Source organism: Anopheles moucheti, chromosome 2 (genome assembly GCF_943734755.1).
Source record: "Anopheles moucheti chromosome 2, idAnoMoucSN_F20_07, whole genome shotgun sequence".
Lineage (NCBI taxonomy): Eukaryota > Metazoa > Arthropoda > Insecta > Diptera > Culicidae > Anopheles > Anopheles moucheti.
The window spans coordinates 14,230,247-14,255,834 of NC_069140.1; the positions used below are offsets into that span (position 1 = coordinate 14,230,247).

Below are 25,588 nucleotides of genomic sequence, written 5' to 3' on the forward strand. Positions count from 1 at the left end.
TCACGCGTCCAGGGTGAGCGATAAGGACCCGCATGGATGGATTTGCCTCTGTCTTAGGTTACTCGAAATTTATAAGAGTAGGTTGTGGTTTTTGTTGCATTTCTAGAACGCCAATTAAACTATGGGGGGCAATGTTGAAAAAACAACATTCATGATTAATTTTTTGCTGCGTTTAAGACTAGCTTCTGTATTGGCGTCAGATACAGAAACGGTTTTTGTTCAATTTTCAACCGGCGAGATTCCATATTTGCAATTATTTCTATCAGTTGTCTAGAGTTGTTTTCCAATGAATTTGTTATTTTTTAACAACAATTGTTTTGGTTTAAAATTATGGGCTAAGGTCGCTAAAATGGTTTTTGCGTGTGTAGTTCGGTCACGCGAAGGAAACGGCCCTTTGAACTTAGGCTCGCAATGAGGTTAGTCATTGCTGCCTGTGGTGCTGCAAGAGGGACGATCTGAGCTTTGGTCCGCACTTCGTGTCATCCCTTGGTGAAAGGCAACCCTGAAAGTTCTTAAGTTTCAGATTGAAATTCTTGAGTTCTGAATTGCTAGTGGTTTAAGGGATGATTCATTATACAGTATCAAACAACAGTTAAAAACTACAGCGGTCTCACATGTGAATGGCATGATCTTGTCGCAGTGTTTCATACATTACGCTCTGTTACTCGACATGTATGCCCCTCAATATGTTAGCATTCCATGCAGCTACCTAAAGAGCCACATGTTCGAAACTTTGATCTACCCTGAAAAAATGTTATTCTCCTAGTTCCAATCTCTTGAACTAGGCGAACTTTATTCTACTTGTTACAATAACGGAAAGGTCCAATCTACAGCATAGAATTGAAATATTTCGGTAGCATTGACTGATAACCAGATGCCGGTGCCGTTTAGCAGAATGCTGAGTAGTCCTTTCGTAGCTCTCTATTAGTCTGTGTCCAGCATCGAGACAGGCAAGTAATGCGCCCGACGTGCAGTGGCAACCAGCAAGCAAGTGTAGAGTTTGGGAATTGTTTTGTTGCCGCTATAATCAATTGAAGAGAGAACGTGCGCAAATAAATTTATTTAAAGGGAAACCTTCCCTAAAAACGTATCTCCTGCTGTTAGTGGATGATACTCTGAAACAAAAAGTGACCAATTATGTGTGACCAATTGCAGATTTTAGTCCGCTTTTATTTGTAACAGTGTAAGAAGTCATTTTAGTGTTTTGAGTTCAATGTACTTATGAAATGATATGACGCACCTGAGCAAGATCGAGATCAAGTGCCAATAATAAGGTTTGCAGTGTGTGCCTGAAAGAAGACAAATAGAGTGCGTTAAGTATTGGTTAATTTGGATGTGGTGAAACCAGTGGTGTTTAATATTGTTTTATTTGGATGTGGATTTAGCTTGTTTGTTTAATTTATCTGTTACTACAACCGTTACGACGAGGAGAGAGTATATTTAATAGCAGGTATATTGTTAGAATGATCAACACGTGTGTGTATGTGGGTGTGCGTGTGCACTGCCAGTGTTTCGTCCAAAGTGGTTACTAATATTACTTATTTAGTAACAAAAAAAAACAATAACCTATTGAATTTTGGAATTTTTTAAGATTACCGTAAATAGGAAATAATGTAAATAGGGAGATAGGAGTTCGGAGATAAGACACCATTACACGTGTTTGAAAATTGGTAATTTTGTTTCCCTGCACTAATTACCTTCTGAACCATACAGTGGTTTGGCTTTCAGGCCTGTAATCGTGTGTGGCTGTGTCACCGCAATAAGGATCGAGTATAATTTATTGTCAATAACGTATGGCCTCCGGACTGGACCGGAACAGAATGAACAATATTATTCGCCCCATGTTGGTTCTAGACGCAGATAAAGACAAAACCCTTTTTGTTTTAGGGCCCTTCTTCTTTAGTGGCACGACAACCTCAAGAGTTCTAGTTAGTGCCGCGTATGGGAGATTGGTTCGGATGGAATTTCGAACCGATCTTGTTGAACATGAAGCCACTACCAAATACACCGCCAAGTCCAAGCATGTTCGTGTTCCATAAGAAGAAGGGCCCTACCGTATTCCTGAAAGGCAACAATTTTACAGAATACGACTTAGTTTCGTTGTGTTTGCCTAGGCCAGCTTCAGAGTGCTTGTCATTGATCGTACTTGATTCGTTTGCGAACATTTGTGTGTTGCATAATCAGTAGCAGAAAAAAAACTTGTCCTGCACAATATAAAATTTGTTTCGCTTCATGAGTTTGTTTTGAAAACCGTTCGTTGATTAACAAAATCCAAACGACCTTTCCTATGCATGTCGATGGTGTGCAATAACGTTAAGATGACGTTGTCCGCATAAGCCACTCGGTTTGATTATGTTACTTTTTCTTTTCAGATCGCGTGAAGTAATCATCTCAGATTGGCATAATGTCTTCTTGGGACAGCGCCGAATGTTGTGCAGTTGATAACCTCGACAGCATGCCAGTTGCAGGCCGCAATGATACTGACGTTACGCTAATCTGGCAGAACTTAACCATAACGCCTGTACGCAAACTGTCGTCCGGTGTGCAGCTTCCAGTACTGAATGACATTAGCGGCACATTACTACCGGGGACACTGGTTGCCCTAATGGGACCTAGTGGAGCAGGCAAAACGACACTAATGTCCGCCCTAGCCTTTCGGATGAGTGGTGAGAAGAATGTGGAACTTACATGAACGAAACAATGCTAAAATTGCCTTTACCTCCGGTTTTAGATAATATGACCACCGTCGGAGACATTCATGTTAACGGATGTCCGATCGGGCCGTACATGTACAACATCAGTGGATACATCTATCAGGACGAGCTACTGCCGGAATCGATCACAGTGCAGGAGCATCTGCAGCTGATGGCAAACCTGAAGCTCGGGAAGCGCGTATCGGCCGACCGGAAGCGGGCCATGATCGCGGACATTCTCTCCAAGACCGGTCTCGAACGGTGCGCCAGCACGAAGATTGCGAACGCCACCGGTATCGGCAAAACGTTGTCGGGAGGCGAGAAGAAGCGGCTCGCCTTTGCAGTGGAACTGTTGTCCAAGCCAAAGTTCCTGTTTTGCGACGAGCCAACCACCGGGTTGGATTCGTACAGTGCACGGCAGTTGGTGGAGATGATGAAACTGCTAACACGCTGCGGTACAACCGTACTGTGCAGCATCCATCAACCCGCCGAAAAGCTGCTGTACGAGTTCGACAGTCTCATACTGCTGACCGGTGGACGGACGGGTTTCATCGGTACACCGAACGAAGCGGTACAGTTCCTGCGGCTGCAGGGACTGGAGTGTGAGGACGGTTACAATAAGGCGGACTTTCTCGTCAAAGTCCTGTCCAGCCCGACAGATGGTAACGCCAAGGGCAACCAGTTTACGACGGCTGCGATTTGTCCGCAAACGATTTGCAACAATTACGCCGCGAGTGAGGCTGCTCGGCGACAGGAGGCGTTTATCAGTGCGGAACTGTACCGTACGGCGGTGGAAGGGAGAGATAAAGCGTTCCACAAACAGCTGACCAAGGACCGTGGACGTTGCTGGTTTTATACACTGTACTGGTTAATGTATCGTCATATGCTGCAATCACACCGCAACCCAAACTTGCAGTATTTTAAAATTGTTCAACGAATAGTAAGTACCGTACACGCTGTTTACCTGAACTGCCTTTGCATTCAACCACCGGTGATAAGGCCGTGTCAGAGGTTCCAGCTACTGTGTGCCGATCGAAGCTGTGGTTTATTGTCATGGTTTTTTAGTTATTCGTACAGTACGATCAGAATTATCAGTGGTGGAATATTTTTTTCTCCCATTTACCTATTTGTCTACAGCTGCAATGTGGTTATTTATTGCTGATGCACTTGCACTTGTTTGCTTCGTTTCTTTGTAGGGTATCGCAATACTGGTAGGTCTTTGTTTTTCGGATGCTATCGAATTATCGCAACGAGGCGTTCAAGCGATGCAAGGTGTTATTTTTCTGATCGTCTCAGAGAACACGTTCCTACCGATGTACGCCGCTTTATCAATGTTTCCCGAAAGTTTCCCGCTGTTTCAGCGTGAGAAGAAGGCTAATCTTTACGGCACGGTGCAGTTCTACGTGTCCAGCATTCTGTCAATAGTAACGTATCCGGTTGGGAAGGGGAAGACAAGCTGGACACAGAACTTTTTGATGATGTTTTTCTTCTCTTTACCCCACAGAGCCCATTCGTACTGCTGGAGACATGTGCCTTCATTCTCATCGTGTACTTCCTTGCAAACCTACGACCTACGCTGCTTGGATTAGCAGTCACAGTGGCTATCTCCGTGCTGGTGATGAACGTGTCGATCGCCTGCGGCTGCTTCTTCTCGACACTGTTCCCAACGGTCGCATCCGCGATGTCGTACTTGGTGCCGTTCGACTACATTCTGATGATCACATCAGGAATTTTTATCAAAATCTGGTCAGCATGGTTCAACGGATCGGCTAAACGCAATATACAAATTTTGCCACAGGTTTTCTAATGTCATAAAATCCGGATTTGGCCGGTGCTATTTTTATCTCGCTCTCCGTATCGCAGGTCCATGCCTACCTATTTACGCTGGATGCCGTTCATTTCCTGGATGATGTTCGCCAGCGAAGCAATTTCGATTGCTCAATGGGATGGGGTGAAAAATATCGGTAAGAGGAAATACCCACCGACCCGACCGTATGAGAGTTAACGCGCGTAATGCATCATTTTCCAGAATGTTCCAACATAATTCCGAGCATATGTCTGCATAACGGGGAACAGGTGCTGGATCAATATTCGTTTAGCAGTCAGCATCTACGAACGGACATTGTGGCACTCGTTGGCCAATACTTTATTTATCATGTGCTGGCAATGCTATGCCTGGCAAGACGAGTATCACGACATTGAGCGATTAGCGGTGCCACCCGATGATCGTTATTGAACATAGGCGAACTTATTCAGTTTTATGTCATCCCCGTATTAAGCGTAGCAATAAACCTGTTGTTATTATTAAAACACACCCGACACATCAGTCCAAATTGTTTTTTGTTTTGTTTTTGAAATTAATGCATGTTGCCGGTCCCTAATCGACGTCGTACTGCAATTCAAATTTGATTAACTTATTCTGACCACTAATACCACTACTTATGCATTGATGCCCAATGTGCAGAAAAGCGCATCGTGTAAATGCTCGGTTACTAGAATAGAGATTGAGCTAAGTAGGTCGAGAATTTTAAATTTTAAAATCCGCCTAAATGTAGGCAATTGTGCATACATTCAATTTCTTTCGCATAATTCATACGCGAGCCGCGGGAGTTTCAGTATCAATTCTTACTGGATTTCAGAATCAAACGGATTGCTGATAAGCGAACAAAACCAAAAAAAAGTTTACAAACGTTCGTTTGACTTGACTTGACACACTCTACGGAGCTTTTACGTAGTTGAAGAGACCTGCACGACACGCCTCTTGAGGAGTAGCAATTAGCGAAGAGATTTCACTTAACAAACAAGAAAACCAATCAGCAATGGGTTCGGTTGTTGATAATGTGGCGGGTTGGTGTCTGGTGGAAATTGTCACTCCGTTCGCTAAGAAGTAAGACTTGATTTCGCTTATCAGTTTTGCCGCAGCTGGACCAACGCAAGTCCAATGCGCTAGCCAATGAACTTCAAGATTGGAAATATAATTTGCCAACTACAATCAGCAGTGCGGTTTGATCCTGCATGCCCTTCATTCCCATTTCGACCATCGTTGGAAGAGCAAGTCGGTTCTGTTATTTCTTGACTTGTGCGGGAGCATAAGCGAAGAACCTTTTAGTGTGTTGAAGAAACGTGTGTTAACCTCGCGTATGTCTTTACCGATGGATTCGACGGTGAATAGCACTGGGTCGGATGCAAGTGTTGACTACCGGAAGAAGCGTATCAAGAATGTGCAGAAGGTGGAACTGGTGCGTTTGATGAAGGCAAACTTCCTGTTCATCCGGGGCAAACATGCCGTGGCGCGCAGTGACAAGAGTCGTGCAGATGTATGGAAGTCAATTACCGGCCGGTTAAACAGTTTAGGTCCGCCGATACAGTCGACCGAAGCATGGCAGAGAGTGAGTTGTTGCAGTCCTTTTCTTTTTTGCGGAACATTATCGTGCAGCAGGCTAACAGGCATTTCTCGTACTACTACAGCGTTGGAACGATATGCGATCGGCGACCAAGAGCAAGATGTCAAAGATCCAGAACTATGTCCGCGAGCATGGCGAAGATTGTCCGTACAAGCTGAACCTGGTGGAGCGCCTCATCTGGGACACGTTTAGTGTGAAGCCGGAGGAGTACATGAAGGACTTGAACATGAAGTTGTGGCGCGAGAAGCAGCAAGCAACTTGTGGGGCAACTAGCGGACAGTACCAACCTGCGGTTGACAGTGTTGTGTCTCCCTGTTCGTCCGAAATGTCGACCGAACAGAGTTTTGACATGGGGTGGAATCAGCCAGGAGCGACAAGTCACAACACCGGAGAGAACATCGCGCCGTCCTTCGGATCCATGAGTCGGGAAAGCAGTGCACTGGAGTATGCTAATCAAACGGTTGGAACGTTTTCTGCAATGTCCGGCTGTAATCCGCCGGACCAGCACTATGAAGCTCAACCAGCGACGAACATGAGTTATCAAGGATATCCCAACACGGCTACGAATCAGTGGTCCATTCCGGGATCATCCGAAGATGCCTTTCATCAACAGACAAAGGTATTTTTTAATTACAATTTTAATCCTTCTTTGCAAGCGATGGGAACGGGCACTAAGAAATGGGTATGTGTTTTGTGTTCTGCTAACAGATGAATTCACCGTCGGATGCAGTGCCCGGAAGTAAGATGTTGTTGGAGCTACACAAACTGTTCGAGGTGTTGCTGAAACAGAACGAAGAAATACTCATCCTACTGAGACAGTCGGGCAGTGATAACACAGCTATACGATCAGGCTATTCTTTCTGAAATAAAAATCTACGACAATTATCACAGTGGCGAATTTCCTTTCTGATGATGTTCAATATTCAATGAGAATTTACATTAACGAACTTTTAAGGGGTACGATTTGAAACAGTTTTCGGATGATCTCAAAGCTGGTAAAGTAAAACGCGGAACAATTTACTGGGAGAGATCATATAACCACGTGAATCTTGTAGTAAAGCACCCGGAGGGTTTTCCATCCGGAATTCCGGAATTCCAAAAAGTGGTCATTACGTTCTACAGTTTTACTCTACCTATCGTTTGCGGTCTTCAAGTCTATGCAGAGATCGATGCTCCGTCATGTGCTCCAAAATCTGTCGTAGGGTGAAGATCCGAAGGGAGTGTGACGAGCAAAATAAAAAACACGTTGTCACAAGATCGCCACAAAGCCTTTAGAAAACCAAGGTTTTTTTTTTGGTTGTGTGCCTCCTTCATAATCTATTGGAACAAGTATGCATCGGAAAACATTATGACAACTGCAGAAGGAACTCTCAATGACGAGATGGAAAAAAAGGTCAGCTGGTAAAACAGTGTTCGGCGCTAATCGGTTGTAATTTAATAATTGTTACATGGCTTCCGCACCCTGATATGGACAATACACTAAAAGCCGCCGTCGGCATGCGGTTTGAGTCTGTACGCGATAGTAGTAGCGCGTAAACCACGCCCAACCCCATCATCGGGGACAGCCGTGTCTGTTTTAATTAAATCTTTTCCCCCCAAAAATGGAATTGTCTCCCGAAGCTCTCCGATAAGTGTTTGTTTTCATTGTAAAACAATTTCAGGTCACCGGTAGTGTCGGCTCGAGCTGTGGCGTCTTTGAAGTGTCGCTTGGCGTTGATTAAATCACGCTTGTTCCTGATTCGATCAGCATTGAATGATGGGTTCAGTGGTGGATTTCGTGTATGCCTTCGCACGAATTGCATCCGGAAAATGCATCTGATGCGTGACAAATGCTTTATTACGTGTTCGATTAATCCGTTCTGAACAATATAAATAGATGAGTGAGACGATAGATGAGTGAGACGATGTGTTGGGTTGCGTTAGCTAGCAATAAACATTGAACAGGCATGTATGTGCCAAACAATATGCCCTAAGCAGCTGGTATCAAAAAGCTGTACTATTATAATCTAAACATCCGGTTCTTCGGAACAATTCGCTTTTCCATTTTGCACCGAAACTCCCGCAGTATAGCTCGAGACGAGAGAGAATGTGCCCAAAACAGACGTGTGCCAGGGGTCAGTGGCAGCGCAATTGAGCGCCAATTCAGCAAATCCGTTGAAAGTGTTTTTTTAACCGGTTTTGAAATTCGCGACACAATTTTAACGATTCACATGTTGATTTGCTCATCCGACAATTTAAATGGCGATTTAAACAATAACAACTACAGCGCTTTCCGTAAAACTTTCAAAAAAAAAAGAATGATTACTGATAAATGCGATGATGTTGATGCAGAAGAAGAACATATGTATGATCGTTCTCTCGAGAGTTTGAACAGCTTTTTGCTCGCTGCATCGCTCACTTCCCGGCGCTTTCCGATAGTTGCACATCCCAAGTGCAAATGAGACGGATGAAATGGGAAGTATTCCTCATCTCTCACTCAAACTTTTCATCGACTGGTATGAAATTCCATACAAAACCAGCTGTTTTCAGATTGCCGATACTAGAAGAGCCTGTTTTTCAAGAGGTGACATCTTCATTCTCCCGCTCCTCCTTTCCCCCTCCATCGCTCACTTCCTGGCGCCCATCCCTATTGCTATTGCATACTATCAAACACGTGAAAACGATCCCTGGTGTAAGGAAGATAAATGAAACGGAAAGCATACTTCATTTCGCTCAAACTTTCCGTCGGCTGGTACGAAATTCCATACCAAACCAGCTGTTTTCAGCTTCCCGATAACAGAAGAGCATGTTTTTCAAGAGGTGACATCTTCTTTCCCCCTCTCCCCCCTTCCCCCTCCATCGCTCACTTCCCAGCTATTCCCGATAGTTGCACATCCCAAGTGCAAGTAGGATGAATAAAAAAAGAAGTATCTCCACCCACCTCCCACGGGTCACCACCCACCTCCCACGGGTCACCACCCACCTCCCACGAGTCACCACCCACCTCCCACGGGTCACCACCCACCTCCCACGGGTTACCACCCACCTCCCACGGGTCACCACACACCTCCCACGGGTCACCACACACCTCCCACGGGTCACCACCCACCTCCGCCATCTTGTCCGCCATCTTGGCCGCCATCTTGTGTCCGCCATCTTGTCCGCCATCTTGGCCGCCATCTTGGCCGCCATCTTGTCCGCCATCTTGGCCGCCATCTTGGCCGCCATCTTGTCCGCCATCTTGTCCGCCATCTTGGCCGCCATCTTGTCCGCTATCTTGTGTCCGCCATCTTGTGTCCGTCATCTTGGCAGCCATCTTTGCCGCCATCTTGGAGGGGAAGGGGGGAGGGGGATGGAAGATGTTACCTCCTGAAGTTCATGCTCTCCTGGTATCGGAAATTTGAAAACAGCTGGTTTGTATGAAAAGTTAGTGTATAAACATTGCATACCTTACGGCGGAAAATTGGTTGCAAAGTTAGTGTATACACATTGCATACCTTACGGCGCAGTACCAGGAGCTACCTCTTCCGTGGATGCTCTCCTGGTAGTTTTCGAAGAAATTTTTCACGACCAACGGGAAAGTTAGTGTTTAAAAATTGCATAACTTTCGGCGGTTTTTGAGCAAAATTGCTGTACGGCTCAAACGGTAGGCGGAGTAGGCGGTCGCCTAGGGCCTCGCCATGTTGAGGGCCCCAAACAATTTGTGCCGTTTGTGCGAGTTTTGGAAATTTAGCAGTAGAGTTAATCTGTAGCACAAAATCTAATTAAAACGGAAACAATTTGAACGAAAATATCCTTGGATTTTATGTATCCTTGGTTATATAAAACATTTGTTTCTATTCGACTAGCTATATCGGCCCGGTTACACGGCTACGCAAGAGAAGTATGCAGTGTATTCAAACACCTTCTTCTTTATCGGCACGACATTCTCAGGATATTGAAGCCTACCATTTCTGGCTTTTTTTTAGACGATTATATGAGATACCAAACGAGCCAAACAACGTCACGCTGTACATGCCATTATAGTCCCCAAAAACCCTGCAATAATAACCAACGTGTGAGAAACTCTTTTACCACGCTCAACGATAACACGTGAGAGCGGTTCAGAAATATGCATACTGGAGGGGAATTGATGTCAACTCCTGTTTTGGATGCTCTCTTGGTGTAGGAAATCAGAAAACAGCCGGTTTTGTATGGAATTTCGTATCAGCCGACGGTACGCAGCTGATTATCTCAGCTGTGCATACACACGCTACACAAAACCACACAAGGCGATCATACCGAATAGCAAACAGTTCCCCTCGCCTGAGTGAAATGTGGATACAGATCACACACGCTACACATAGCCACACACGGCGATCGTATCGCTCGTTCTCCACGAATGGTGAGAGCGAGATCTGCTGCCGATGCTAAATGCGAGCACCGCGTGATAAGACTCTCGCGTGATAAGCCAGGTATGCGAATGAGGGAGAGGATTCTTCATCTTGAAGAGAGCGATGGTGTGCGATGCAGGGTTGGCGTCGTATGTATTGACAAGTCCTGCTCGGTGTTGCTTTGTTCGGGAAAGGCTATATGCGTTGACAAATTCGGTAGAGCTATCGAATGACCGTCAAATGTTGTTGCTGGCAACGATAACTTGCCAACAATATATTATATTATATGAGATATATGAGACGATTATGTGAGATACCACACGAGCCAAACAACATCACGCTGAACATGTTAAAAAAGTCTTCACAAACCCTGCAAAAATATCCAACGTAGGGGAAACACCTCTCTCACGGGCAATGATAGCACGCGAGAGCGGCTCAGCTATATGCACGCTGCAGGGACACACATGTAACCTCTTGATTTGGATGCTCTCTTGGTGTCGCAAATCTGAAAACGGTTAGTTTTGTATGAAATTTTGTAGCGCCGACGGAAAGTTTTGGCGAGGATGCCGTTTCACTCACCTTCCCCTTACCGCAGCGATCGTTCTCACGAGTTTGATGGTATGCAATGCAATACGGATGGGGAAATTTATGCCACGCCTAGTTTACCCTAGCGATCGCCTCACGGGTTTGATAGTATGCAATGCAATACGGATAGGCAAATTTATTCCACGCTGAAGATGTCACCTCTTGACAAAACATGCTCTCTTGGTGTCGGAAATCTGAAAACGGTTGGTTTTGTATGGAATTTCGTAGTAGGCGATGGAAAGTTTGGGCGAGGATGCCGTTTCATCCACCTTCCTTACCCTAGCGATCGCTCTCACGGGTTTGAAGGTATGCAATGCAATAGGCATGGGCAAATTTATTCCACACTGAAGGTGTCACCGCTTGAAAAACATGCTTTCATTCAAAATTAACCACGTTTATTAAATAATACACCCAAATAATTATACTTACATATTGTTTTATCAATAAAAATACTTTCGGATGCTGCTTGTTACGAAACGAAAATCGCGAATTTAAGAGTCGAAAGACAATACTTAATTTGCATTGCTGTTAGTATTTTCAGTTTTGTTTCATTTGTTTGTTTGTTCGGTTTTTTTATTACACTCTTGCCTTTACAACAAAGTAATTTTGTTTTGTGTTTTGTTCGTATGTTTGCATGGCCGTGCAGGAAAACTTCTGCCAACGCAGGCGATATATTTGTTCGGGAGTTACTTTTTTTGTTTCTTCTTATGTTACATGAAAAAAAAATGTTATTTTTCACAAACTTTGTGATAATTATATCGAAACAATTCTTGCTCAAACTAGACCCAAAACAAACCCGCTGTTGATTCCCTCAGTTGTCCATACACACGCTACACATAGCCACACAGGGGGAACGTACCGTACAGCAAACAGCACTACTCGCGTGAGCAAAGCGTGGGTGTTGTCCACACACACACGCTACACAAAACCACACAAAACGATCGTACCGAGGACCACACAGTTCCACTCGCCTGAGTAAAATGTGGATACAGATCTCATACACGCTACCCAAAGCCAAACATGGCGATCGGATCGCTCGAATGGTGTGAGCGAGATCAGCTGTCGATGCTAAATCCGAGCTCACTACCGCGCGAATGAGAGAGGGGATTTTCCCCTTAAAGCGATGCAGGGTTGGCGTCGTCTTATTCACAAGCCGTACTCGGTGTTGTTTTGTTCGGGAAAAGCTAAACTATGCTATGCTTTGCGTTGACAAGTTCGGTAGAGCTATCGAGTGACCGTCAAATGGTATTGCTGCCAAAGATAACTTGCTGAACGAGTCAATTATATGAGATACCAAACGAGCCAAACAACATCACGCTGAACATGTTAAAAAAGTCCCCAACAACCCTGCAAAAATATCCAACGTAGGGGAAACTCCTCTCTCACGGGCAATGATAGCACGCGAGAGCGGCTCAGCTATATGCACGCTGCAGGGACATACATGTAACCTCTTGATTTGGATGCTCTCTTGGTGTCGCAAATCTGAAAACGGTTAGTTTTGTATGAAATTTTGTAGCGCCGACGGAAAGTTTTGGCGAGGATGCCGTTTCACCCACCTTCCCCTTACCGCAGCGATCGTTCTCACGAGTTTGATGGTATGCAATGCAATACGGATGGGCAAATTTATGCCACGCCTAGTTTAAACTAGCGATCGCCTCACGGGTTTGATAGTATGCAATGCAATACGGATAGGCAAATTTATTCCACGCTGAAGATGTCACCTCTTGACAAAACATGCTCTCTTGGTGTAGGAAATCTGAAAACAGCCCGTTTTGTATGGTAGAATTTCGTATCAGCCGGCCACAAGAGGAGGCCCCTGGCGAAATTTGACCGCAAACTACCCGTAGGATGATTCAAAGTGAGTTCAGGAGCCCCTTCTTACTGCGCCTTTAGCTTTTCCTCATTTCAAGGGTCTCAATGCCCCAATTCATCTTTTTTAAAAATAAGAGGCCCCATTTATAATTCCGCCCTGGGCCTCCAAGGGGATTGATCCTCCACTGCGTTCTATGCGGTCGCCGTTATGTACATTGCACTTAACTGAATCATTATAACTCCAAGGTCCACTTCAGCGTTAACATAACTCGATGGTTAGCCAAGCATTAAAAGCGAAGTTATGCAGCATAGATCCGGTGCCGTTTTGCGCAGTATACATAAGTTAAATGCAACCATAAAGAGTGGTGCAATCTTTCCCGATGGCATCCTGGGGCTAGATGGACTACAGCGAAGCGTAACTGATCGTACAAATGGAACACTGCGAATGATCGTTTCCAAACGGCTAGAGTATTGTGGTAAGGGATAATTGCAAAATGTTCTACTGTAAACGAGCTGTAATAATAACGTTATCAGGACTTGTGTTATCATTTCAATCATGCGTGTTGGCTGTCGGAAGTCAAATAAATGAAGCGGGCATGAGTGGTTAACGAGCCAACCACTCTTCGGAAGCCTTCGGTTGTAATCTTCGTGATAATACCGACTGTGATGTTGCTAATGGTACTTAGATTAGTTTAATTTCATGCCGCTAGTTACCCGTGGTACGTGCTCCAATGAGGTACACAGTGTTGTGAAAAGCATGAACTTTCACAGCCACGAAGATTCCAGTCGGTTAGACTGTGCATCGTATAGCACTGGATCAGCCGTCGGTACATTGGAGTCGCACATAAGTTGGCGGACTAATTTCACCCTCGGATCGCACCATCCGTCACTCGTGGGGCAACAAAATGGCAGTGGATGCATACAAAGCGATGGTTGGTCTTCTACGGATATCCAGCTGTTGAACGACGATCACGAGAAGGCGATACTGAGTGATCTGTACAGAACTGCCGGCACGGAAAGTGCACCTTTGACCACGTTTAGCTACATCAGTGAGTATATCTGCTCGAACAACATCGACATATGGCCCGGCGAGTTGCCAAGTTCGTCAAGCAGTGATGCTAAATTGAGCTTCACACAACGGAACACCGGAGATAACTGGGTAAGAAGAATGTGTATAGTGACAACTTCCGAAAACAAAATCATCTAAAAGTTTTTATTACTTACCAGCAGCGATTTTTCAGAGCCAGCAAAACGCAGCGGCAAATTTATTTAAAATGTAAACATGTGCTAGAGTCAATTATTGCACGCAATGAACAAATACTGTTAGTATTACGGCAAAACCAATACCCAAATAAACCATTAAAGCGGCTTCATTGAATTTTTTGCGACTTTTGGAGTGTTTCTTTGTTGTAGTAATGCGTCAGATTCAAACGATAAGCACCTATTATAATACACGTGAAACTTATGGTTCGTGATTGGTTTGGAAGTTTATTGTTTAACTCAAGTACACAATAAAAAGGAAAAAGAGCTTTACTTTTCCTGTGCTCCTTACTACCTTGATTTAAGTTTTCCCTTTGTTCCCTTTAGTTCGTTGATGTACGCGTGTCCGTAATATGCATTTTGCTTGTACGTTTCGTCCGTTTTACCGTTCGATGGAAGCGATAGTTTGGGCGACGATCGAAACGGACAACAAGTCACCCTCGTCATCGTCGTCACTGCTCGCACTTTCATCATCGTCTTCGAACGGTTCGTCCTCGTCCGGCTGTTCGTTGGTGTGCACTCGATCGTACCGAATGCTGGCCAACCCAGCGCCACCTCCACCATCGCCACCACTGTCACCGACAAGCGCACTGGCAGCACCGGTGAGATCGCCGATGCCGGGCGTACCCTGGAAGCAATGCAGCCAAAGCACGTAAATTGCAACGAATGCAACCCCAAGCACTGCGCCAAGAAACAGCACGGACGGGAGGTAGTTGTGTTGGGCCGGATCGGAACCTGTTACGGCGGGTTGCGTCGTTGGCGATAAACCGGCCTCGGATGTTTTCGGTTGACCAGAAGAACCATTACTCGAGGCACCCAACTGCTGGCCCCGCTTGTCGTTGATTGACACACAAATGTGACTTTCGCCACCGGATGCAATCGGTTGGGAGCGGAAGGCAGCCTGACACTCGGTACAGTCGGTCGCCTTCGGACCGGTACATTTGAGGCAGGTGGTATGGCACTGGAGGCATCGGGGGAGGTTGCCGCTGGTGGAATTCGGCCGGTTGGAGGTGTTAGGCGAAAGGCTGTTCATCAGCGCATCGACCACGTGTTGCTCTCGGCGTCGGCGAAGCGATGACGGTGGCAGTGGTCGCTGACCGTTGGTTGCTATTTCGTCGATGTCCGCTTGATGGGACGCACCATTAACTTCCGAAGCAATCGGTGCCGAGGGATACGTCCCCGGGGGACATTGAATATAGCAGTGGCCTTTGTAATGGTACGCGGTTGCTTTGCATTCTGTTTTGGGAAGAGACGAACAAACGAACGTAGGTGTGTTAGAAAAAAGCGACCATGGCGTTTAATCGTGGTGAGACGTGAAATAGATCCAGTTGAGGATTTCCAACCAACCTTGTGTGTGTGTGTGTGTGTGTTCATATAAACATGCCACCAGTGAAACTAAAGCTATAGATAAATACTTTAGAGAAATATGCTACGTTAACGATGCATGCAAGTAATCGTAAGTAAGACTAAAATTGAAAAACTCACACCTTTTGCTCGAAAGTACATGTAAATTATAAAGAAGGACCGAGTATTAGCAAGAAAACAATATTCAACGGTTATAATAGTAAATACAAAGCAAGTTTCTGTGTTTTTTAGTGTTTGCCGTGCAGGAAGATACTTAAGAAATATACTTATTCTAAACGTTGATTTAACTCAGAAGACAAGTAAGATTCAATCAATAAGAAGAAATAAAAACAGAGTGTAATATATAAAAAGAATCCAAATCAAATCAAGTCACAACTTTAAAACAAAACAAAGGAAGGAAACAAACCAAACGGAAATCGCGCGGGGTGGAGTGTTCTTATTTACTGTCTTCCAGTGTCCAGCATTGTGTCGAGTGTGTACTTCGTGTGATTGTGTGTTGTTGTTTTAGTTGTTTTTTCCTTGCTTTGGTTTTGCTTCTAAACATTCTCTTAAAGTACTAGCACCTGTATCCTATCGTATCCTAGTCTAACGTGTTAAAGCTGTAACATCGCAGCTACATTCCGGTAATACATACACAACATACATGATACATTTGGAATGAGATTAAGGGTAAACAAATTATATCGTAATAACAAAACAAGCTCTACTCCCCATATACAGTAACATAAAGAGGTGTTTAAACGAAACGAATATATAACCTTTGCAAATAGCGCTGTGGTGGTATCGCGTCGGGGCAGCGTCGTGTTTGATCCTTTCGCGTCGCGGTTCACTGCAGCGCGTTCGATTTTCGACACCCAGTTCCGTCAAAACCTTGGTGGATGCTCCTGTGAAAAAGTGAAAACCCCAGACGACCGCCATTCCGTTTGGCTAATACGAAGTGCCCCACGTTCGGTATAACAACGTTCGTGTGCTTTCCTCATCAAGCATTAATTCCTTGCCGTTCGTTTTGTGTTTTCTTTATTTTTTGCGATTTTTGTTTTCGCTATATTTTATGTTTTCTCTTAATAGTTTTATGTGTGCGTGAGTGTTTTTTTTTGTTTCGTTTTGTTGCGCTATCCATCGAACCATCTACACATGCTTTCATCCCGAACCACCATGCTCTTCACTACCACCCTTTTGGGGAAGTAACGTTAATTCAATTTTCCACGTGCTTTCACGTGGGTTTTAGGTGTGTCTCGGTTGTGTGGTGTGGTCTGCACTCGGTTTCATTTGTTTCGATGCGTTAAATTAGTTACTTTACAACACCTGTCCATCGCCGTGGAGATCTCGCTTGGCCCGACAACAAAAAAGGCTGCTCTATGGGAAATTGACGACTCGGTCGTCTTCGGTTTTACACACACTCGGGACTCGGCTCGAAATGCATTTACCACGACGTTACCGTTGCAATAAAAAAGGAAAACAAAACACATCTCTGTCGCTCTTCGACAATTGCTCGAGATGCAAGGTGCAGGATTAAGTCTTAGAAGTAGAAATGTTTTGTGCCATTCCACGTTAATGCTTCGCTTTTACACCTATCTAGAGATTGAATTTTTGAGTTATGTTGAGTTATTTCAGCTCGCCTCATTCGCTTGACTCGTCCGCAGGGAACGAGCAGTGTGTTCGTTATTCGGTTCCGATTTTGTTCGTTTCCTCTATCAGAGCCAGCCTCCGCACCTATAACAGAGACCGACCCCGATGGGGTGTTTGGTTCTGCTGCCCTGCAAGTTGCACCGTTTTTGTTCTAATTTCGTTTTAAAAAGTTCACAATTTGTTAGTTTGTTCCTAGCTTTGTTTGGTTTGGTTCCTAATTAATTTCTAAACTTTTCACGCACATTTGTTTCGGCTGGTTTTAGCATCAGCAAGTTTATCGTTACGAGTACTATTTTTAGTTATCTACTTCATTCTAATACACATACTGTCGGATTCGACGTTGTTTTTGCGCAGACCTTGCACTTAGACGGTTAGTATGCTAATGGTTAGACATGTCCATCCAACAATTAGGTCTCGGAAGATAAACAAAAAACAAAACAAGAACACGCTTCATACCGATCACATATGTGGGTGATGTATGCTGTGGGACACTAGCTCGAACACACTCAACACTTATCATTACAACTCGATCATACGAAATAGTAATGCTGTGAATGTGTGTTATACATATACTGCTTACCGTGTGGTCATGTTTGTCTTGCACATTCGCTGGCCTGACTGTCTGTCTGTTTGTGTGGATTTTATTGTTTGTTATTCCTTTGGCAATCTGCCGAATTCATTACGTATAAACCTAATCGATTGAATGTGGTTCAAACAGAACGGGCTTGATCGACTTATCTTCGAGCATCCTTTGCACGATTTGCACGATTCTGCGGTTGGCAAAGTTAACCTTTGCATTTACCAACCTTATTTGCTCTTTATTCGCGAATCACAAATTGTATTGGACGATCGTTTTCCATTACTTCCGTGATCCATTACTGATGGACATTTCTATTTTGGCTACACCGCTTGTTTCTGCTTCGCGATTTAAGAATTGTTTTTCCTAGTTGAACCATTTGGATTTGACCCAGATGTTTAACAACTTACAAAATAGGCGATTTTCGTGTAATCCATTATTTTGTTTACTATCGGTTTACCATCGATGGCCGTAGATGGAGCTAATGTACAGCATTTCAAGAGTTTTCAATTTTATTGAGCATTTTTTTTCTAATGGCGAACTAAGTACAAGCCGGCAGTAAATAAAGAATGTTCCCCACGGCTACACAAATAAAAAATGAACACAATGTTGAAGCACGATATGTAAGTTCGCTTGCTTGAACTTAATTACAACATGATCACGGGCAGTATGAAGGTTCGAAAGAATTGCTAAGATAAACACTAATTATCACTGATTGCAATTGAAACGATATGTGTGTCAAACAATGAATATTTAATACAGGAATCTCAGTTTAACCGTACTCAAAAGCGATATGATAGATAGCACTCGTAAGAACTCTTTGTGATGGTTGAATTTTAATGCGGGAATTGGACCAAAAGAAACCAAAAGAAATAAATGATTATCTGTTTTTCTTTTAAAACGATGGTCGATGCTAAAGCAATCCGTCATTGGCGCACCAGCTTTTTCGCAATTTAATTTAGTAATTGTATCGAAAGTTTTTTTTTTTTTTTCATTTACAACGAGATTTTCTTTATACGGACCCGCCGTTACAAATCACATGGAATCTCCGAAATATTCCGGAGCCAAATCTGGAGTTGCTTCCGGAGTTAATCCGTAATCAACTTCGGAGTCTACTCCCGATTCTTGTACAGAATCGATACCGGGGTAAACAAATCCGGAGACGACTCAGAACCATTTCGGATTTGGTCGGAGTCAAAGATGCTTCACGAATCCCCTCTGAAGTTCTCATCAATATTGTCAACCCTCGTACAAGAACGATTCCGAGTGCCATCCGGACCATTCTCTCACAGGCAGAACAGATGATCTTGCCACGGGTAAAAAAGGGACCAAAAAGAACCCAAAAATGCCAGATCGACCTGTGTACTACCACAACGCAAAAATGAAATTATTTATTATAAGCAAATTTAGCTGGTTTTTTGTTCTTCCATCTCTTCTCAGGTCGGGTTAGTGAAAAACGATGACGAATTATGAAAATAAATCGTTTCCTGTGGGTTATTATTGAATTGACAAAATTCGCCTCAAACCCTTGACCATCGTCATATTAAAGGCGATTTGAAACGGAACGACGTCGACGTCGGGTAATGACATCGCCGTTAAGTTTTTCGCCAGAAATAATCTTTAATTCAGCTGGCTTTCTTGTTGAGTGCTTTTGATTGTGAGACTTCATGAGCTTTCACTTAATCTTCACCATCCACCTCCATTTCCCCCGCGCAATATTTGCTCATTGGCATTTGTTTTTTTTTTGCTCAGTTTTATCCAATTCCAAATGGCTAGTAACGAGTCGGCGGCGCTGGTGGTCAGCGGTTTTCCAGATGTAATAAAGTTGTGGGGGGGAAAAAAAGAGATCCGGCGGGGCAGCACACTCGTTTGACTCTCAGAGTTCGGAGACTTGAGCCAGCGTTTGACATTTGCATAATGGAGGAGAGCCTGATTGTTTGAGATTAAAAGCTTGAAACAGGAATAAATTTAGACTCACTTTCAGGCGACGCGACTCGTGACCTAAAGGGTACACGGGTTTTTCATGGTAATGATGTGGATTTAATGGACAGCTCTTCCCTTTAGCGTTTGGTAGATATTGCTCCAATGCGCTCGAAAGCCTTAGTCCTTTTCTGGTTCATCTTGTGCTAGAGGGTGATAAAACGTATAGGTTTTGTACTGCCGAAGATGAGATCCCAAACAGAGACAGAGCTGAATGCCATTTTGTTTTCATAAGCTATCGAAATTGCAATGTTTTATGTTTCTCGTCGTTTGATTGTTTCTTCATTCTAGTTCCAATGATGCTGAATGTACTTTTTTTTTGGTTTTTAATTCCCATCCCTGCCGGGGGTTCCCGATACGGAGCATCTTTTCTTCATGCCAAATCGATCTGCCTCGGATTATTTATGTAAATTGCTCCGTGTGGAGAATACATTTCCAAATCTGGCGACAAATGGGAGACAACCATTGCCCCATAAATCGTAGGTCATTAATTTGTCAATGATACTTCTGTTGGCGATGGCGTGGGAACTGGAATGTAGACAAAACGACTCAGCGATGCATGCAAGTGTGTCAAACGTCTACAGCTTGTTTGCCTTCCATGAACGTTGTATTTAAATTATACGTCGTTAAGGTAAGACACAGACGAACAAATGTGTTGTATAATTGTAAACATTTAGATAGAAAATATTATTCGATCGTTCTGTGGTACTTGGTACATGAAAAATGGGTATAAAGTAAGCAATGTTGTCATGTTTAAAGAATGGACTGGTGAATTTGATTTTTAAAAAATTTGATCCATTAAAACAATATCTGTCGTCCTCGCAACCCTTGTCCAACGTTAGCGTATTAAAACCCCTTAATCTCTCCCGTGTCAATTTCATCGCACCGTAATAGGTTTTGGAGGAACAGGCAAACGTCTCTCTGTAGGCAAATGTCGCTCATCCTATCAATTTCAAAAGGGTCCCACCACGGCACGTTTAATAACAAATTATGATGGACAATCCATTCCGGTGGGTATTCCATCATCCCGGGAAAATCAGTCGTGGGGCAATTTAGCACGCCTAACTGGCAAAAGCCAGCGGCGGAAGCAGTTAAAGCGCTACTTCCGCCACATCCCGGCCTTGCTGAAACGACAATGAGCGATGTCCTTCACGGTCGGTACTTAACCAGGGCTCGCTGGGACTGGGGATGAGGTAAAAAAAATCCTTGCGAATCGATAATGAGGCACGTTCGACAACAAGCGTGACCTTGCTCCAGATGATGGGATCGAATGTTACCAGCATAATCAAATTGGCGCGCAAGAAAGCTGCGCGTAGTTTTGCGTTAGATACTTTCAGTAAACCATCTCTGTTTCGTTTTCCAATCGAATTAAGGGTATTGTTGTTTTATATTATTTTGTGTCTTCGTACCTGTCTAAAGCTTACAGTGGGAAACGATGTAATTGGGGGAATACTGTGGAATGAAACATTATCTACAATTTCGATGTTCGTTGTAAAAGATGAGCTTATTGTTGTTGATGGGTTTGTGATTGGGCAGCTCAGCAAATCATCGATATTATAAAGCGATACTCGCTAAAGCTGATTGCTTTGTTCAATTCCAGGATTGATTTTTGAAAGCACTTTTCGTTTTTTTAGATAAAAAGCCACCGCAAGCAGAAATTTAAAAAAACTCAGCTTGATTTTCGTGTGAACTAACCTCCGATGTACGAAAAGCAATAGTTTTAGCATAGCAATCTAACAAACACCATCAGCAGCGCTTTTACTTGTTTGTAATAGAACTATACGAGTTGAAGAGATGAGAAAAAAAAACCTATATCCGTACGGATCATCCGAAGCACCGGCGGATAGGATGCACAAAGAACTCCCATGCCCTGTAGTAACGTTCAGACAAAAATCAATTTTACATCCCACTCTTTTGAACATACCAGGCGATGGTGAAACTTTTGTGACAGTGGGAACAAGAACAAGTCGATTCAACAGTAACGATTCATAGCGCCAAGCACTTTGCAATCGTCTACGATCCGGATTTTTTCCTTTCTTCGTGCGGACCACCCCCCTTCAGTGTTACTGTTATCGACCGTGTCTATCGCTTGCGTGGAAATCTGGTAGGGGATCAATTTACCAATGGTATGTGCGATACCGAGAAAGGATTCAGCTACAACCGTACGAGTAAATGCTCTACATCCAATCGATCGAAATGGCAAAAATCAGCCCCAAATGAGATCCTTATGGAAGAGCTTCAAATTTCATTCGCTTTTCGGCAAGCAATATTCGCCATCAACAGATTCGAAAACGAAAAACAAAAGTAGCAGCTAGTACGAAGTGAAGCATCAGCCACATCAGCAGAGCCAATGTTGCTGAATTAATGACACAGTCCTTCTTCGTTCGACTTGTGAATTCCTTTCCAATCGAACTAACAAAAAAAAACAAAAAGCAAAATAAATCCAAACAAATGAGGCAAAGCTTGATGGTACATGATGGTTCATTCTCCTATCTACGCATATACAATATCTTTAAATAAGAATATCGGCTGCCCACAATTGGTTACAACACGATCATTTCTAACATTTTGTATGTGTTTGTTATTTAACTGTTCAAAAAGCTCTTTTCTAAAAGATCACGGCCCTTGTATTTCATTTTTGGAGCAATTTACTCCATGCGTCATCCGTCAAAAGTAAAGCGCTTTCATGTCTCTCTATAGACAATCCAAAAAGGTATTTTTATTAGAAAAAACGCATCCCTGTTGGCACCATTTTCTTCATACGCTTTTAAAATAATTCCGAATTAGAAAGTCATTCCCCAATCGGTTAGAATCCCCACAATTTCCCACCATAAGCGTATCAATCAAACCGAGCGACTGTGGCACTATTGAGTACGTTTTGATTTGGCACATTTCGTGTGGTACAGTTTATTAAAACAAAAGCGGTTGTTATGGATCATGCCATACCAACGCCTTGCGAATGCACTGGGTACATAACCGATGAAACGAATTTCTATTCCAAAAGCCAACACTGAGAATATCGTGCCGAGTATCGCCATTTTTCCGATGCAGGAGAATCACAAATCCTAAAAGCGTGCAAGAATTTGGTCGGGTAGAGGAGCAAGCACACCCGAGCACACCACAATTCTTTGAAGCAAGTGGAAGCCCAAACAAAAAAAAAGCCCTGGATGATATTTCGCACAAGCCGTATGAGGGTTCGACTGGAAGGAAGTATGCAAATTGAGTTCAGCAAACTGGATCAGTGCCGTGTTGCTAACCGAGCGTGGTGGCAAAAGCTTAGCTGAGTGCCACTCACGGCGTCTACGGCCGGGATCGTGGCTAGGTTGACCCTGTTTGCATATTGAGTAGGGTGAAGCATAATAATGCTGTCGTTCCGATGTGCCAATTTTGCATCCATCGTGCCGAAAGGCGAAGACGACGATACTGCACCGCAAAACCCATCGGGGCTGTTTTGCAATTGGGCTTAAACGGAACAAGTAAGAACACGCTGCCGCCGTTCGGATGGAAACCGAAAAGGTGTGCAGGCGAGATGATACAAAACAGCGCAAGAGCGATAGAATTGAAATTAGGAAATGGAAGCTGTCGGAGTTTCACTCAACCGTTTACCAATAATGCTGTCTCCGGGTTTTGTCCCATTAATTTAGCAACTCTCGTTCATGCCGAGACGGTTTGCAAAAACGAAAATAGTATGAGCCGCAGAGCATCGATATTTCCACCATAGTAAACATAGCCACAGTTGGATAAATTGGCTTGATTATTTTGCACAAATTGAAACACAGCTCTTATTCAATTTCTTCGCATCAGTATTCTACTGGCTATATGATATGAATCTCAAATAGTGCGATGAGTTTTACTCCAGCTATCATGTTTTAGATGATTCTTTAACAACAAGCGTGTACATAATAAGCATGAAGCTGGGAATGGAGGCGCACGGTAGTTTGTCGATAGACGGATGTAAAACACAGAATGAAATTATTTTTTGCTTTTTTAATTTGTAAAATTAAGAAGAAAAAACTGTTTGAGTAAAATAACGTTCAAATCATTAATTCAAACGATGTGATATGCAACAGTTAAAGCAAAATTAGAAACTACACGCACATCTTTTGATCGATGGCTCGACAATAGCTGACGATACATATGAACGAATAAATCTGCATTAACGATTGTTATCCCGCCCCATGGTGTAAAATATATATCCGTTTGGAAAGAAATGTTCTATGTAAAACTAAGGTACAACTAATTACTAGGTTGATATTGGAAGCTTCACTCGTTTGATTTTGCCATTATTGTACAAATTACATATTCACTAACAATTGGTTAAAGAGTATGGAGGAAAGGATGCTTTTCTCGCTATGGGATAAAACAGGGAGAAAATGTGTTTAACGTAAAAATTCAATATCTATACACCGCACCTGAACTATAACTTAAGGATAAGCAACAAAGCAAAACTTTGGCTTTGATTAAACGGACCACCGATACGTGTCAGTGGCCTTCCGCAACGGGTTCTGTTGCTTGACTCTTTTTTGTTTCTTACAGCAGATCAGTAAGTGACTGTGAAAACCAAATTAACGCACCTGCTTACTAGTGGGTTGAGCTCAAATGGATTGGCTAATTTATGCCCACTCGTTGCCAGATTCGTTAATCACATGTGAATAATCGCACCGTGGCTGGCACATGTCTCAACACATGCTTCGGCACGGTTTTGCTCTGCAGTTAGAATTTGCTCTTGTGTATCATCTCGATGTACTGGTTTGCTGGTTTTGCTAGATTACGGTTCGATTTTATCTATTTGGCGTCTTTTCTCCGCATCGTGTTGTTTATGCTCTGTTTGCCGTTTGCCGTTGTGGTGGATGGCCGAACAACTTTAACGATTACCTAGTACCGATTGAGCTTACTTGTCTGTCGGAGTAAAACTGTGATATGAACATTGCAAGCAGTGACAAACCTATGCAGCTGGCGGCATCAAATCGTGCGCAGGATACCGCCGTCACGTCGTTGGATGAGGTCCGCTGTACCTCGCTGTGTCCCTCACCGATCTGGAAGAAGAAAAAACATGAAACGCGTATGAATAATCGGAACATGTTCACAATTGACTGGTTTTTTGTAAATCTGGTGCGATCACATACTTGCTGCATATCTCGCCACTGGTCGCTCGTGACACCACTATCAAACTCCAGGGCGTTATGTTCTACTTCACCGCCGAAATTACTGTCATAGCCAGGTTTACCGAATCGTACAGGATCATTCGGCTGGGCAGGCGTTTCCGTACCGTAGAATATAAGATCCCATTGCGTGATTTGAGCTGGATTGATTGAGGTAGGAAAAATGATGATTAATTAATTTGATTGAAAAAACAAAATTGTGCCAAATGCACATAATTATAAACAAGCACACTACAATATATATATGTCATAAAAATGAAAAATAATTAAACGGAATTTGTAAAAATGAAAATTTTCAAATATAAAACGATTACCGATTACACATAAAAATGACAAACTTCAATAATATTGCTGTCATTCGTCATATAATATAATAATATTATAATAATTACTACTACAATAATTACATTAAACTACAACAATCTCTAAATGCGAAATCATTACAATCACAAAACAATGAAATATTAGAAAAATAATTTAACCTTTTAAAAAAGATAATCAAATGATAACGAATATTTTTCACAACTGTAGAAGCACTGAGGAAGAAAATGTTATAGTAATTTATACAAAAATAAAAAAACAACATTAAACACCCGCGAGCTCAAAAACTTCTTCGCACTTGGTCGATAATCGCATTTGTAAAATACGAATTTAAAAAATGTCCGATTAAAAATCTCCTTCACAACAAACAAAATAACATAGTGGTGGGAAAGTATCTCTTAAGCATACCATAATTAGTTAATTTAGTTAATGTCTTGTGAAAATATGC

The 25,588-nt window shown here is 43.1% G+C and overlaps 4 protein-coding genes across 4 annotated transcripts in view; 3 read left to right on the forward strand and 1 right to left on the reverse strand.

Moving 5' to 3' along the window:
- Window positions 1–2,375: 2,375 nt before the first annotated feature.
- Window positions 2,376–5,012, forward strand: LOC128296911 (protein scarlet-like). Its single transcript, XM_053032441.1, has 6 exons — window positions 2,376–2,666; window positions 2,732–3,633; window positions 3,890–4,117; window positions 4,198–4,439; window positions 4,557–4,657; window positions 4,723–5,012. The coding sequence occupies exons 1-6, from the start codon at window positions 2,405–2,407 to the stop codon at window positions 4,893–4,895; spliced, it is 1,908 nt and encodes a 635-aa protein (XP_052888401.1). The 5' UTR covers window positions 2,376–2,404; the 3' UTR covers window positions 4,896–5,012.
- Window positions 5,013–5,512: 500 nt separating this feature from the next.
- Window positions 5,513–6,961, forward strand: LOC128299143 (uncharacterized). The gene is made up of 4 exons (XM_053035014.1): window positions 5,513–5,580; window positions 5,782–6,082; window positions 6,162–6,716; window positions 6,806–6,961. The coding sequence occupies exons 1-4, from the start codon at window positions 5,513–5,515 to the stop codon at window positions 6,959–6,961; spliced, it is 1,080 nt and encodes a 359-aa protein (XP_052890974.1).
- Window positions 6,962–13,603: 6,642 nt separating this feature from the next.
- On the forward strand, window positions 13,604–14,223 carry LOC128298891 (uncharacterized). Its single transcript, XM_053034700.1, has 2 exons — window positions 13,604–14,005; window positions 14,074–14,223. The coding sequence occupies exons 1-2, from the start codon at window positions 13,604–13,606 to the stop codon at window positions 14,221–14,223; spliced, it is 552 nt and encodes a 183-aa protein (XP_052890660.1).
- A 115-nt stretch (window positions 14,224–14,338) lies between these two features.
- The window catches only part of LOC128299376 (furin-like protease 1, isoforms 1/1-X/2), a 130,056-nt gene continuing 118,806 nt past the window's right edge, over window positions 14,339–25,588 (reverse strand). Inside the window, exons 11-13 of the mRNA XM_053035323.1 lie at window positions 24,784–24,959; window positions 24,603–24,693; window positions 14,339–15,342 (exon numbers count right to left, since the gene is read on the reverse strand). Coding sequence (XP_052891283.1) covers window positions 14,489–15,342; window positions 24,603–24,693; window positions 24,784–24,959 — 1,121 coding nt within the window. The 3' untranslated portion in view covers window positions 14,339–14,488. The remainder of the gene's footprint in view (window positions 15,343–24,602; window positions 24,694–24,783; window positions 24,960–25,588) is intronic.